This window comes from Lampris incognitus, chromosome 19, assembly GCF_029633865.1.
Source record: "Lampris incognitus isolate fLamInc1 chromosome 19, fLamInc1.hap2, whole genome shotgun sequence".
Taxonomy (NCBI): domain Eukaryota; kingdom Metazoa; phylum Chordata; class Actinopteri; order Lampriformes; family Lampridae; genus Lampris; species Lampris incognitus.
The window spans coordinates 31,997,497-32,011,357 of NC_079229.1; the positions used below are offsets into that span (position 1 = coordinate 31,997,497).

At 50.8% G+C, this 13,861-nt stretch overlaps 1 protein-coding gene across 1 annotated transcript in view; it reads right to left on the bottom strand.

Annotated features, from left to right (window-relative positions):
* drosha (drosha ribonuclease III) overlaps positions 1–13,861 on the bottom strand; it is a 135,308-nt gene that overhangs the window by 23,516 nt on the left and 97,931 nt on the right. Inside the window, exons 27-28 of the mRNA XM_056299242.1 lie at positions 6,955–7,060; positions 2,809–2,950 (exon numbers count right to left, since the gene is read on the bottom strand). Coding sequence (XP_056155217.1) covers positions 2,809–2,950; positions 6,955–7,060 — 248 coding nt within the window. The remainder of the gene's footprint in view (positions 1–2,808; positions 2,951–6,954; positions 7,061–13,861) is intronic.

Below are 13,861 nucleotides of genomic sequence, written 5' to 3' on the forward strand. Positions count from 1 at the left end.
TAAACGCTCAAAATGGCCAGAAAAAGAGAACTTTCATCTGAAACTCGACAGTCTATTCTTGTTCTTAGAAATGAAGGCTATTCCATGCGAGAAATTGCTAAGAAATTGAAGATTTCCTACACCGGTGTGTACTACTCCCTTCAGAGGACAGCACAAACAGGCTCTAACAGGTACTATTTAATGAAGATGCCAGTTGGGGACCTGTGAGGCGTCTGTTTCTCAAACTAGAGACTCTAATGTACTTATCTTCTTGCTCAGTTGTGCAACGCGGCCTCCCACTTCTTTTTCTACTCTGGTTAGAGCCTGTTTGTGCTGTCCTCTGAAGGGAGTAGTACACACCGGTGTAGGAAATCTTCAATTTCTTAGCAATTTCTCGCATGGAATAGCCTTCATTTCTAAGAACAAGAATAGACTGTCGAGTTTCAGATGAAAGTTCTCTTTTTCTGGCCATTTTGAGCGTTTAATTGACCCCACAAATGTGATGCTCCAGAAACTCAATCTGCTCAAAGAAGTGCCCATCCAACCAATCCAACTTGTGGGAGCTGCTTCTGGAAGCGTGGGGTGCAATTTCTCCAGATTACCTCAACAAATTAACAGCTAGAATGCCAAAGGTCTGCAATGCTGTAATTGCTGCAAATGGAGGATTCTTTGACGAAAGCAAAGTTTGATGTAAAAAAAATCTTAGTTCAAATACAAATCATTATTTCTAACCTTCTCAATGTCTTGACTCTATTTTCTATTCATTTCACAACATATGGTGGTGAATAAGTGTGACTTTTCATGGAAAACACAAAATTGTTTGGGTGATCCCAAACTTTTGAACGGTAGTGTATATATATATATATATATACACATATCTGCATAAAAATGAGTAACTCTGCTCCCCCTATTGGTAGCAATAATGCAGATGTTTAGCTGTTACTTTGTGGATAATGATAATGACATATCCTAGGGTCCGAGAGCGTGGTTAAAAGTGGTTATTGTATGCAAATTATCTGACCTGTGGCGGCAGTGCACCACATACAGTACGCGTGGCAGTGTCTCCCTTTTCCCATTAACGCATGCATCCGGAAATCTTTTTGCAGTCAGCACTTTATTATGAGTTTATTTACTAACACACCCTAGCTCTAGACTTAAGAAACAGGGCATCAATCTTCCATCACATCCATCCATTAGCCGAGCCGCTTATCCCAATCGGGGTCACGGAAAGCTGGAGTCTATCCCAGTAGTCACTGGGCGGCAGGCGGGGAGACACCCTGGACAGGCCGCCAGGCCATCACAGCCCCCCACCCCCCACCCACACATTAACATCGAGACAATTTAGTACGGCTGAGTCACCTGACCTACATGTCTTTGGACTGTGGGAGGAAACCGGAGCCCCCGGAGGAAACCCACGCAGACACGGGGAGAACATGTGAAGTCCACAAAGAGGACGACGTGGGACAACCCGCAAGGTTGGACTATCCCGGGGCTCGAACCCAGGACCTTCTTGCTGCGAGGCAACCGCACTAACCACTGCGCCACCGTGCCTGACATCAGTCATGTTATTGATAAGTGTATTGTGTTCTCCATCAGTCTCAAATACGTATATGCAGGGAAAAGGGAAGTGGCAGCACTGTTTGTTTTGTGGTGTAGCCCGGAAAAGGTAGCCGGCACACTGTTCAAAAGGGCAACGGCGTAGCACAGTGTCCCAGTGGTCAGCACTGTTGCCTCACAGCAAGGTCCTGGGTTCGAACCCCTGGCCGTCCCAGGTCCTGTCTGCATGGGTTTCCTGCGGGCGCTCTGGTTTCCTCCCACCATCAAAAAGACATGCATGTTAGGGTTCATACTCCTGCCTGTGCCCCTGAGCAAGGAAAGAAGAACTGGAGTTGGTCCCTGGGCACTGCAGCTGCCCACTGCTCCTACAACTGTACAATGACAAAAATAAAGTGGCTTTCTCCTTCAGTGGAGTACTTTAGAGGGGGGTGTATAGCAGCCAGGTAGAGACTAAGAAAATGATTCCTTGTCAATGACAATGCAACAAAAATGTATTTTCTCTACTTCTTTTTTTCAGTATTTCGCATCTAGGAATGTTAGGAATGGGTGTTGCGATGTTCCAGCCCCTGTGGCTGGCTGATAAAAGAAGTTTAAGGTTTCCCGTCATGGCCTCATCACTAACTTCTCTTACTCCTAGGCACAAGTCTGTTCCGATGTCGTCCACACACAGGTGACCATGTTTTGTTGTTTTTTTTAATTTCCCCCTTTCTCTCCCTAATTGTACCCGGACAATTACCCCACTCTTCTGAGCCGTCCCGGTCGCTGCTCCGCCCCCTCTGCCGATCCGGGGAGGGCTGCAGACTACCACATGCCTCCTCCGACACATGTGGAGTCGCCGGTCGCTTCCTTTCACCTGACAGTGAGGAGTTTCACCAGGGGGACGTAGCGCGTGGGAGGATCAAGCTATTCCCCCCGTTTCCCCCTCCCCCTGAACAGGTGCCCTGACTGACCAGAGGAGGCGCTAGGGCAGTGACCAGGACACATACCCACATCCGGCTTCCCACCCGCGAAACAGCCAATTGTGCCTGTAGGGACGCCCGACCAAGCCGGAGGTTAACACAGGGATTCGAACCGGCGATCCCCAAAGGTGACCATGTTTGACATCTAAAGCCAAACAAATGGAGACGGAGTGATAATGATTCTCAAAGCGGCCATTTTACACCGTGCTTTCAACAGAAGGGTTAAGTATAAGGAATCTAGTCATCGACAATAAGCCCTTGTCGTCTTTTGTGTGCTTTAGTGAGGCGTGACGAGAGGAAGTGGTGCTCCTACACTCCAGAAGGTCCGCCAGGGTCTTGGTCCGCAGGGCCACGGGCCGTTTGGTCTTGTCATTGGTGATGGCGAAATCTTGCATCCCCAGCTCCTCGGCCACTTTCGCCTGTGTGCGGTTGTTCACCAGCGAGCTCCGCAGTAGCTACACACACACACACACACACACACACACACACACACACACATATAAAGAAAGAACAACGACATGTAAATCTTTCACATATTCCCTTGAGGCTTGTGTCAGTATGCAGGCCAACAGAAATGTAGAAAAGCAGAAGAAGAAACATCAAAATAAGCGCCACGTGGAACGATACGTCCAAGACAGAAAGCGCGACGCGCGGTAAATGTTTCAGGCCGGCAGCGACGCCATGCTGCTAAATATTACATCGTGACTCAGAGCCGTGGGGCTGAGAACATGTGAGACTGGGGTTCGCTGCGTTTACTTTGCAAAAAAGGAAGAGGGGAAAAAAACAAAACAAGTGCACATACACACAAACATGTTAAATATAGCCATGGGTGTTGGGAGAGCGGAGAGGGACGGAACATGAGGCGACATCCCGTCCCGTTGTGAAGCGCCCTCCCGACCCAATGTAATGTAGTGTCTCCTCTCTCACACTTCCTGAAACACACTCACACACACACACACACACACACACACACACACACGCATCAGTTGAATGAGCATTTTTTTCAATTTGAAATCCATTTCAGATGTGGACCGTCTCAGCCCCCCAGGCGTCGGCTGAGCTCTTATTCGCTTAACTACGGTCCGCTGGAAGCTTTTATACCGATGATGTCACGGCTTCCATCTGTAAAGACTCTCCGCTAATAAATATCTAACTGCAGAGGGCTTTATTCTGTTTGTTTTTCACTTCACCTCGCGTGTCCGTCAGCTGGGTCTTCGGGAACAAACGGCACACGCCGTAATGACACGGGCGGGTAAGAAAAACCCGGTGTTTTACAAACCGCCGTACAGCCACGTGTTGCCGTTTGTCACGGGCCGAAGTCGGAACCCTTTATGTTCTTCTTCAACCGCCTCTCTCAAGACCCCCCCCCCCCCCGCTCCCGTTAGGGGGCGCCACAGCGGCTCATCCGTTTCCATCTCTTCCTGTCCTCTGCATCTTCCTCTGTCACACCAGCCACCTGCATGTCCTCCCTCACCACATCCATAAACCTCCTCTTTGGCCTTCCTCTTCTCCTCTTCCCTGGCAGCTCCATATTCAGCATCCTTCTCCCAGTATACCCAGCATCTCTCCTCCACACATGTCCAAGCCATCTCAATCTTGCCTCCTCTCTTGCTCTGTCTCCAAACCGTCCAACCTGAGCGGTCCCTCTAATATAAGGAAGTGCAGACAAAGACATGCAATGGAAAAACAGATTCTGAAGGAGCGCTAGAAACAGGCAAAGGGGAGTGGGCGAATACCTGGCCAGTACTTGAAGATTGAGCTGGAACGCTCCGGAAAAAAAAAGAAGACAAAAAACAATGACCGACACACACACACACATATACACACGCACAAACGCACACACACGGCTGTGCAGGGAGGGAGAGTGTGTGTGTGTAAGGCAGACAGAAGAGAATCAGGACGGGGGAGAAGAAACACATCTCGATGTAGGAAGCAGCTGCCTGAGGGTGGGAAATGAAGAGGAGGATGAAGGACGGAGAGCCCATAAAAAGGTGTGTGTGATGACCCGTGTTGGGTGGTGAAGCTCTTTGATGCTTTAACTCTCATATATTTTTAGTACATTCTTCATACGCTCTTATTTTCTTCTCCTCCTGACCTTAATTGTGTCCATGAAAATGCAACCCTGGAAACCCTCAACCCACACCCTCCGGTCCAGCTTGCATCTCCCGACTGCCCGGGACAAATCTCCTCCTCACTACGGGAGATGAGAAGTTTTGGCCAGCCTGCCTCATTACTTTCCCCTGAGAACAGCACGAACGTTGGAGTCTCCTAACAAGACCTAGAATAAAGTTAGACATTTCATCCTTAATATTTAAAGGTACTATATCAGTAAATTTTGATGTTTAAAGGTACCATTAGTAAAATTTTGACTTCATCATAGGAAAAAATAAACTACCATCATGGATGGGGGGAGAGGTGGGCGTTGGATAGAGTTGTCAATCTTAACCAATTGTAAAATGATAGCTTTCCAACACGGGGATCGGCGGTTCAAATCCCTGTGTTACCGCCGGCGTTCGGGCGTCACACTAGACACAATCGGCCGTGTCTGCGGGTGGGAAGCCGGATGTGGGTATGTGTCCTGGTCGCGGTACTAGCGCCTCCTCTGGTCGGTCGAGGGACCTGTTCGGGGGGGGGGGGACTCGGGGGAATAGCGTGAACCTCTCACGTGCTACCTCCCCCTGGTGAAACTCCTCACTGTCAGGTGAAAAGAAGCGGCTGGCGACTCCACATGTATCGGAGGAGGCATGTGGGAGTCTGCAACCCTCCCCGGATTGGCAGAGGGGGTGGAGCAGCGACCGGGACAGCTCAGAAGAGTGGGGTAATTGGCCGGATACAATTGGAGGGGGGGGGCAAAAAATCCCCCCGACCCCCCAAAAAATGATAGCTTTGCCAGGCATTGAGATTTCTGAATCTCAAAACCTGAATTATGGCGCTGAATTTTTAGTTTGGTAAACAAACCAACAGAGGGCGCCACGTCCTTTAGGGAGCCAATGTCCAATGTGGCCAGCTTTGCGACACAACGGTAAAGAATCCGAAAAGCCTCGTCTTTCAGCAAAATTAACGGTAGTCATTGGGCGGCAGGCGGGGAGACACCCTGGACAGGCCGCCAGGTTGGAAGCTTGGCCACTACAAAGTCGTAAAAACCGATGCCGAGCTGGCCACGCTGCTGCAGGACAGGTCAGCGGCACCGTCATTTAACATACATCCAGATGTGAAAAGTACGGCTGCCCCGAATACCTTTTTCAAGCTTTGGATATCCTCCCTCTTTTCTCCCAAATTGTACTTGGCCAATTACCCCACTGTTTGGAGCTGTCCCAGTCGCTGCTCCACCCACTCTGCCGATCCGGGGAGGGCTGCAGACTACCACATGCCTCCTCCGATACATGTGGAGTCGCCAGCCACTTCTTTTCACCTGACAGTGAGGAGTTTCGCCAGGGGGACGTAGTGCGTGGGAGGATCACGCTATTCCCCCCAGTACACCCCTCCCGAAGAGGTGCCCCGACCGACCAGAGGAGGCGCTAGTGCAGCGACCAGGACACATACCCACATCCAGCTTCCCACCCACAGACTCACGGTCAATTGTGTCTGTAGGGACGCCCGACCAAGCCAGAGGTAACACGGGGATTCGAACCGGTGATCCCCATATTGGAAGGCAACGGAATAGACCGCTACACCACCCGGACATACCAAGCAAGCTTTGGATATTTGGTGCATTTTCCAAACAACTATGAAAGTATTCGTTCTAATTTAAATAGCCAATGAAATCAAATCACGGCCTAATACAGGTTGACAATCACGACGGTCAGGTGTTCGCTTTTAATATTTTAATGTTGACTGAAAAACAAAATCACATCAATATAGGCTCGAACAGGACTTACCTGTGCCGCTGTACCCCCCCCCCTCCGCCCGTCCATAGGGTTAGTGGTTGTGTCAGGAAGGGCATCCGACGTAAAATTTTGCCAAACTGTCTAATCATCATGCGTATTGACAAGACCATACCGGATCAAGGTCAAAGCCCAGGTTAACAACGACCGCCATCGGCGCTGTAACCCTCACAGGGTACCGATGGAAACTATCAAATCTGCTGTGGCGGCCCGTGGGAAAAAGGGAACAGGCCGAAAGAAGAAGAAGTAGAAGAAGAAGATAGGCTCGTACAGGATGTGCGTGACGCTGTGTTTACCAACAGTGTTGTAGGTCTGCAGATATGCACTCCCTCATACACGCTATCACAACTGACACACAACCACTTTGCACTCACTTCAGTCCAGGAGTTATCCGCAGTTTCGAAAGAAAGGATGAGACAGTCAGCTGAGTGTGTGTCTCAGCAGGAAAGTAATACAAGTAGCGTGATACACGATAACAAATAAAGTGAAAGCGCCACTTTAAAAAAGCGGTGAACGAGCCAAGCGGCGCCGCAGCGGTGACCTAACTAATGATGAATCGAGAGATTTGTGCTTACCGTCAAGTGTCCTTCATGGTGATCTGGGAAGTGGATGAAGAGGTACTCCGTGGCCACCAGCTGCATAATGGAGTCGCCTAGAAACTCCATCCTCTGATTGTGACCCCTGGATGAGGGGAGGGACAGGTGGACAGGGGCAAACGGAGATAAAGAAAAGGACAAAGGGTGAGCCACCGAAAAGGACACAGAGGCACAAGGTGCAATAAGGGGGGGAATGCATCGGCAAACCGGGGTCAGGTAGGGTAGGGAAATGGAGGGTATGAGAGAAATAGAGCAGGAATAAGAGGGGAGGAGGGTAAAAAAAAAAGAAAGAAAAGGGGGGGGGTTATTCAGGTGCACAGCCTCGGGCGACGAACAGCAACATGCTTTCAGACAAATCTTCCAGGTTTTCAGTCTTTTAGCCCAGGCTGGCAAAGTCGCCTGATGTGCATTTCATGGGTGGCCCCTGGGAGCAAGTGACAGGCTGTGTGACAAGCCAAAGTCTGCCTTAGGAAGCCCTCGTGGAGGAAATGCTACGCTTTGATGCAGCTCTGATATTAAGGTGGAAAGTACATGTTTAAAGAATGCTTCCTAAGGCCACAGAAGGCTGGAGGCGTGCACAAACCCTATTTATGGAGCAACTCACAAAAACATGCCTTCGAACCAAGACCACAAAGGCTAATGGCAGCGTTGTGATAATGTGCATCTACTATCTGCAAATAACTGTCCTTCTCCACTCCCCCCCCCCCCATCACCTTAAGGAGGAGAGACAATACCATTAACCCCTGCCCTTCTCTGCACTGCAAAAAATGTACCTGTTAGCAACTCCATCTTAGGAGTGTATTTTTCCTGAGACAAGTGCAACAGGAAATTGGCCAGTACAGCGAGATCATGTGACTTGACTCAAAAGCAAATGATCTGCCTTCAAGAAATTATGTTTTTTTGGACCCCCCCCCCACACCTTTCTCCCCAATTGTACTTGGCCACTCTTCTGAGCCGTCCCGGTCGCTGCTCCGCCCGCTCTGCCGATCTGGGGAAGGTTGCAGACTACCACGTGCCTCCTCCGGTACACGTGGAGTTGTCAGCCGCTTCACCTGACAGTGAGGAGTTTCGTCAGGGAGACGTAGCATGTGGGAGGATCACGCTACCCCCCCCCCCCCAGAATAGGCTCCCCCAACCGACCAGAGGAGGCGCTAGTGCTGCGACTGGGACACATATCCACATCCGGCTTCCCACCTGGAAACACGGCCAATTGTGTCTGTAGGGACGCCCAACGCAGCCGGAGGTAACACAGGGATTCGAACCACCGATCTCCATGTTGGCAGGCAACGGAATAGACCGCCACACCACTTGAGGGCACCTGGATACCTTCAAGAAATGATCTTTAGGCTAGTGAAGTGAGCTGTCTAATGACAAGTTGTTTCACGGAAAATTCCTGAAGACCTTTGCAACTGTGTGGGAAGTGGAATCATGTGGCCTCGCTGCCCGACTGCGCTCACTTCATTCTGTGGAAAGTGACAACCGAAGACTCGATACCGGACCAAGAGCTCCTGTGGCAAACAGGCACGTTTTGCAGCGTGGCCGGGGGCAGCTGAAGAGGGATGGCATGCTGCTGCTGCTGCTATAATGGCCATTAATTAAACAGAATTATAGATCAGCGTAGCACATGTGGGCTGCTGCCATCCCAGTCAGGCAGAACATGTGTGTGTGTGTGTGCGCGTGTGTGTGTCGGTGTGTGTGTGTGTGTGTGTCTCTGAGCTAGGAGCGGTGCAACAGAGCAACATACGTCGATAGCCACGAGCTACCTTCAGGTTACAAAAAAACACCTGATTTCAGTTAGCGCTGCAAAGGGAGAAGAGGGGATGAGTAGGCAGGAACAGGGGTGGTGTGTGTGTGTGTGTGTGTGTGTGTGTGTGTGCGTGAGTGATGTGTCTGTGTGTGTGTGTGTGTGTGTGTGTGTGTGTGTGTGACTGTGAGTGATATGTGTGTGTGGGTTGAGGTTGCCTGACATCAAAAAGAGGGAAAAGGTCGTAGTTTACGGGTCTCATTTCTGGCGCGCTAGCTTTTATGTTCCCCAGCACATCTGGGTCGATGGAACCGGAGCTCGCGGCCCGCCGCCGAGGCCCACCGCGGTCCCGTCTGACGCACAGCCGCACATTGAAAGCCACTTAATGAACAAGCTCTGCCACGTTATACCCCGACACCAGCATCAGCCCATGTTCACCATGTGACACATGCCCAAAACCTGCTGTGCACGAGAAGGGGAAGTGTGTGTGTGTGTGTGTGTGTGTGTGTGTGTTGTGGTGAGGAGTGAAAGCATATGTGGCTGCAGAGGCCAGGACATGCTGTATTTTCTGTGCATAGGAAGGGGTGAAAGGAGAGAGAAGAGGAGACGCGGGAGGAAAAGGCGGAACAGGGGAGGGCTGGTGCGAGGCAGGAAACCGTCTCCCATGGTTCTGTTCGGTTGTGTTCCCCTCAGCGGGGGGGGGGGGCACAACGGCCTGCTACGGCGGGTGGAAATGGCCCGCTACGGCGGGTCTTTGACTTTGATCTGAAACACCCTGAATGGGCCCTGCGAAGCACAGGTAATGGGCTCCTTGCTCCTCCGGGAGAGAGGTCAGCGCTCTGTTCTGAGGGCTCCTCGTCCTCCAGACCCTCCCTTTTTTTAAGGTGACGCTTCCTGTTGTGTATATGTGTGTGTGTATATGTCTGTGTGTGTGTGTGTGTGGGGGGGGGTAGTGTGGTGTAAATGGCCAGCATTTATACGGCACTGCTCTAGTCTACTGACCACTTACAGCTCTTTACAGTGTACACCTCACATTCATATACTGATGGTGCAGGCTGCCACGCAAGGTGCTGACCTGCTCATCAGGAGCAGTTGGGGGGGGGGGGGGGGTTCAGTTTCTCGCTAAAGGCACGCTCTCTGCAGGAGCTGGGGCTCGAACCAGCGACCTTCTGATTACTAGATGACCCGCTCCATCTTCTGAGCCATGTCGCCCTGGTGTGGTGTGTGTGTGTGTGTGTGTGTGTGTGTGTGGGGGGGGGGGTGTATGAAGGGATCATTGATCACAGCAGCCGTTAAGTAACTTCATCCCAGGCTTGCCGTGCAGGGCAGAACATCAGAACCTGTCGTGGTCATCTGGCCATCAGAACCTGTCGTGGTATTTGGACATCAGAACCTGTCGTGGTCATCTGGCCATCAGAACCTGTCGTGGTCATCTGGCCATCAGAACCTGTCGTGGTCATCTGGCCATCAGAACCTGTGGTGGTATTTGGACATCAGAACCTGTGGTGGTCATCTGGCCATCAGAACCTGTGGTGGTATTTGGACATCAGAACCTGTCGTGGTCATCTGGCCATCAGAACCTGTGGTGGTATTTGGACATCAGAACCCAACTGAAGGAACTGCAGCATGTCAATAGGTGTGAAACCAGCTCAGATGATTGAATCCACTGAGAAGATCCGTGTGCTGTAACTGAGCGGAGCGGAGGAACAGCTGTGACAGAGGTCCTGCATGGAAAACGGGGCAGCCATGGGGCCTGTGCACCAAAACACACATGCGCACTTTTTATGGCTTCGCTGAACTATTGTGCGTCTAATTAGCCAAGAAAAATAAAAAGGTCGTTAAATTTTCAAGCGTTCCGCGTCTTGTATGAATCGCAGAGATTTCCACCACCTTTTAGTCAAATGAGCGCTTCGGTTTCTGCAAAGCGGGCGCCCTGTGGGGAATGTTAGACAAGAAGAAATACCCGACTCCATCACGTAGCGAGGCGCACTTCTATTCAACACAAACAGACACCGGTGCTCACTGAAGTGTCGGGCCCAGTTTCTAGAGGAAAAAGGCACAAAAAAACCCCCCAACATGCCTTCCACCGTGAAAGGAGATAGGGAGCCGGGGGCCTCGGAGGCAGAGGGGAGCGGAGCTCTCCATCTCCACTCTGAAGGCAGCCTCGGGGTCCCTGCCGCCTCTCAACGGGGTCAACTCCCATCCTCGTCTCCCGCGCGGTCCTCCGCCAGGGCCAGTCTGTCCTCTAGCTCCAGATGAAATGATTGGCCTAAGGCCAACCCGAGTCCCATCTCTTCATCTCCCGGCTACCTTATTGTTTGACCTTCCTCTTTGTTAAGTGACCTCCTCCTCTTCTCCATTATGACAGCGTGACCTACTTCGGTCTAACCTCCGGTCCTCGCGGGCAATCAGTCACGCGGTCCTGCAGACCTCGGGCTCTCTGTCGGTCAACCTGCCGCTAATGAGCTGATGAGCAAAAGGGACTCGGAAGACTTATTTTTTTTCCCTGATCCAAACAAGAGCAAAAAAAAATACAGTGAACTAAAACCACATTAGATAAGTTTGTCTGGAGCTGAACATAAAATGAGGAAGGCCTTCCATCCATCCATCCATCCATCCATCCATCCATCCATCCATCCATCCATTATTTGAACCACTTATCCTGCTCTCAGGGTCACAGGGATGCTGGAGCCTATCCCAGCAGTCATTGTGTGGCAGGCAGGGAGACACCCTGGACAGGCCGCCAGGCCATCACAGGGCCCACACACACACACACACACACACACACACAGACACACACACACACCCTAGGGACAATTTAGTACGGCCGAATCATCTGACCTACATGTCTTTGGGCTGCGGGAGGAAACCCACGCAGACACGGGCAAAACACGTAGAGGACAACCCGGGACGACCCCCAAGGTCAGACGACCCTGAGGCTCGAACCCAGGACCTTCTTACTGTGAGGCGACCGTGCTAACCACTGTGCCGCCATGCCACCTGACACAACAGCCAAGTCTGGGTAAATATAGAAACTGGCCTTGAACGGTGAGGCCATCAGAGAAAACCTTGACATGCGAGCAAACCTCCACACTACAAACTGACCTCACTGAACACGAGGAGGAGGAGTGGCTGAACATGAGGAGGAGTGACCGAACATGAGGAGGAGGAGTAGCTGAACATGAGGAGGAGGAGTGGCTGAACATGAGGAAGAGAAGTGGCTGAACATGAGGAGGAGGAGGAGTGGCTGAGCATGAGAAGAAGTGACCCAACATGAGGAAGAGGAGTGGCTGAACATGAGGAGGAGGAGTGGCTGAACATGAGAAGGAGTAGTGGCTGAACATGAGGAAGAGAAGTGGCTGAACATGAGGAGGAGGAGGAGTGGCTGAGCATGAGAAGAAGTGACCCAACATGAGGAAGAGGAGTGGCTGAACATGAGGAGGAGGAGTGGCTGAACATGAGAAGGAGTAGTGGCTGAACATGAGAAGGAGTGACCGAACACGAGGAAGAGGAGTGGCTGAACATGAGGAAGAGGACTGGCTGTGGCATTTTCATGATGGATTCCAACATACGCTGTCTGTATTTGTGTATGTGTGCCTGTGTGTTTCAGTGCACGTGTTGTTTTGGCCATCTGTGTATCCTATACAGACACACATGCACACACACACACAACTGCAAACACACATGCACACGCACACACTCACATACACACATGCACACGCACACACTCACATACACACATGCGCATGCACACTCACAACCACAAACACACAACCAATATGTGTATTTGTGTATGTGTGCCTGTCTGTTTCAGTACACATTTTTTTTTTTGGTTGTCTGTGTATCATATACATTCACACATGCACACACACACATACACACAAACACACACACAACCAATACAACCGTGCAGGGAAATGTCCTTGTGGCAAACGTAAGCAAGCAGTCGGTGCATGCAGGCTGCCAGTATGACATCAGAGGAGTGCTGCCAGTATGACATCAGAGGAGTGCTGCCAGTATGACATCAGAGGTGTGCTGCCAGTATGACATCAGAGGAGTGCTGCCAGTATGACATCAGAGGAGTGCTGCCAGTATGACATCAGAAGTGTGCTGCCAGTATGACATCAGAGGTGTGCTGCCAGTATGACATCAGAGGTGTGCTGCCAGTATGACATCAGAGGAGTGCTGCCAGTATGACATCAGAGGAGTGCTGCCAGTATGACATCAGAGGAGTGCTGCCAGTATGACATCAGAAGTGTGCTGCCAGTATGACATCAGAGGTGTGCTGCCAGTATGACATCAGAGGTGTGCTGCCAGTATGACATCAGAGGAGTGCTGCCAGTATGACATCAGAGGAGTGCTGCCAGTATGACATCAGAGGAGTGCTGCCAGTATGACATCAGAGGAGTGCTGCCAGTATGACATCAGAAGTGTGCTGCCAGTATGACATCAGAGGTGTGCTGCCAGTATGACATCAGAGGTGTGCTGCTGAGGCTCATTTGCTTCAGCTGTCAGGCTATTGTGCTGCGCTGTCAGGTTTAGTGTGGAGTTAAGCTTCAGCTGCTAAATAATCCTCCCTCAACAGAATTAGCAAAAAACTCCACATTTCAGTGACCGGGCCCTGCAGAATAATTAGTGAAACGTATTAATGAAATTTAAAAAGGCATGATCACCTTTCCATACTTAAATTTCAATCAGCGAAACAAACAACCTCACGGATGCCGTGACAGGTCAGCTGCAAACACACCGAGGCATCCATCCTCTCGTAAGACCAAATTTAAGTCATCTCCGAGAGGAGCTGGTAACTTCTCCGGCTATCGAACAAACGTCAACCCTGAGGCGGAGAGGAGGAAAAATTGCCAACGTCAGTCCTGAATCACCGCAGCGTCACTGTCAGTCTGCAGAAATTAATATCGGAGAGGAGGAAAGAACGGAGAGTCCAGAGTGCTGCAGTGTTTAAAAAACCAGGACTTGTTTCACAAACAATACACTACTCAGTGAAACACAGCGGCCTAAATTCACATGGATCTGTGTGAACACAAAGGATCCGGGGATTCAGAGGGCAGACGGAGACACAAGTAGAAAGAATAAGAAGGAAGAAGCGATGCGGCTCCAGAGAAACACATCTTAACTCGAGGTCTC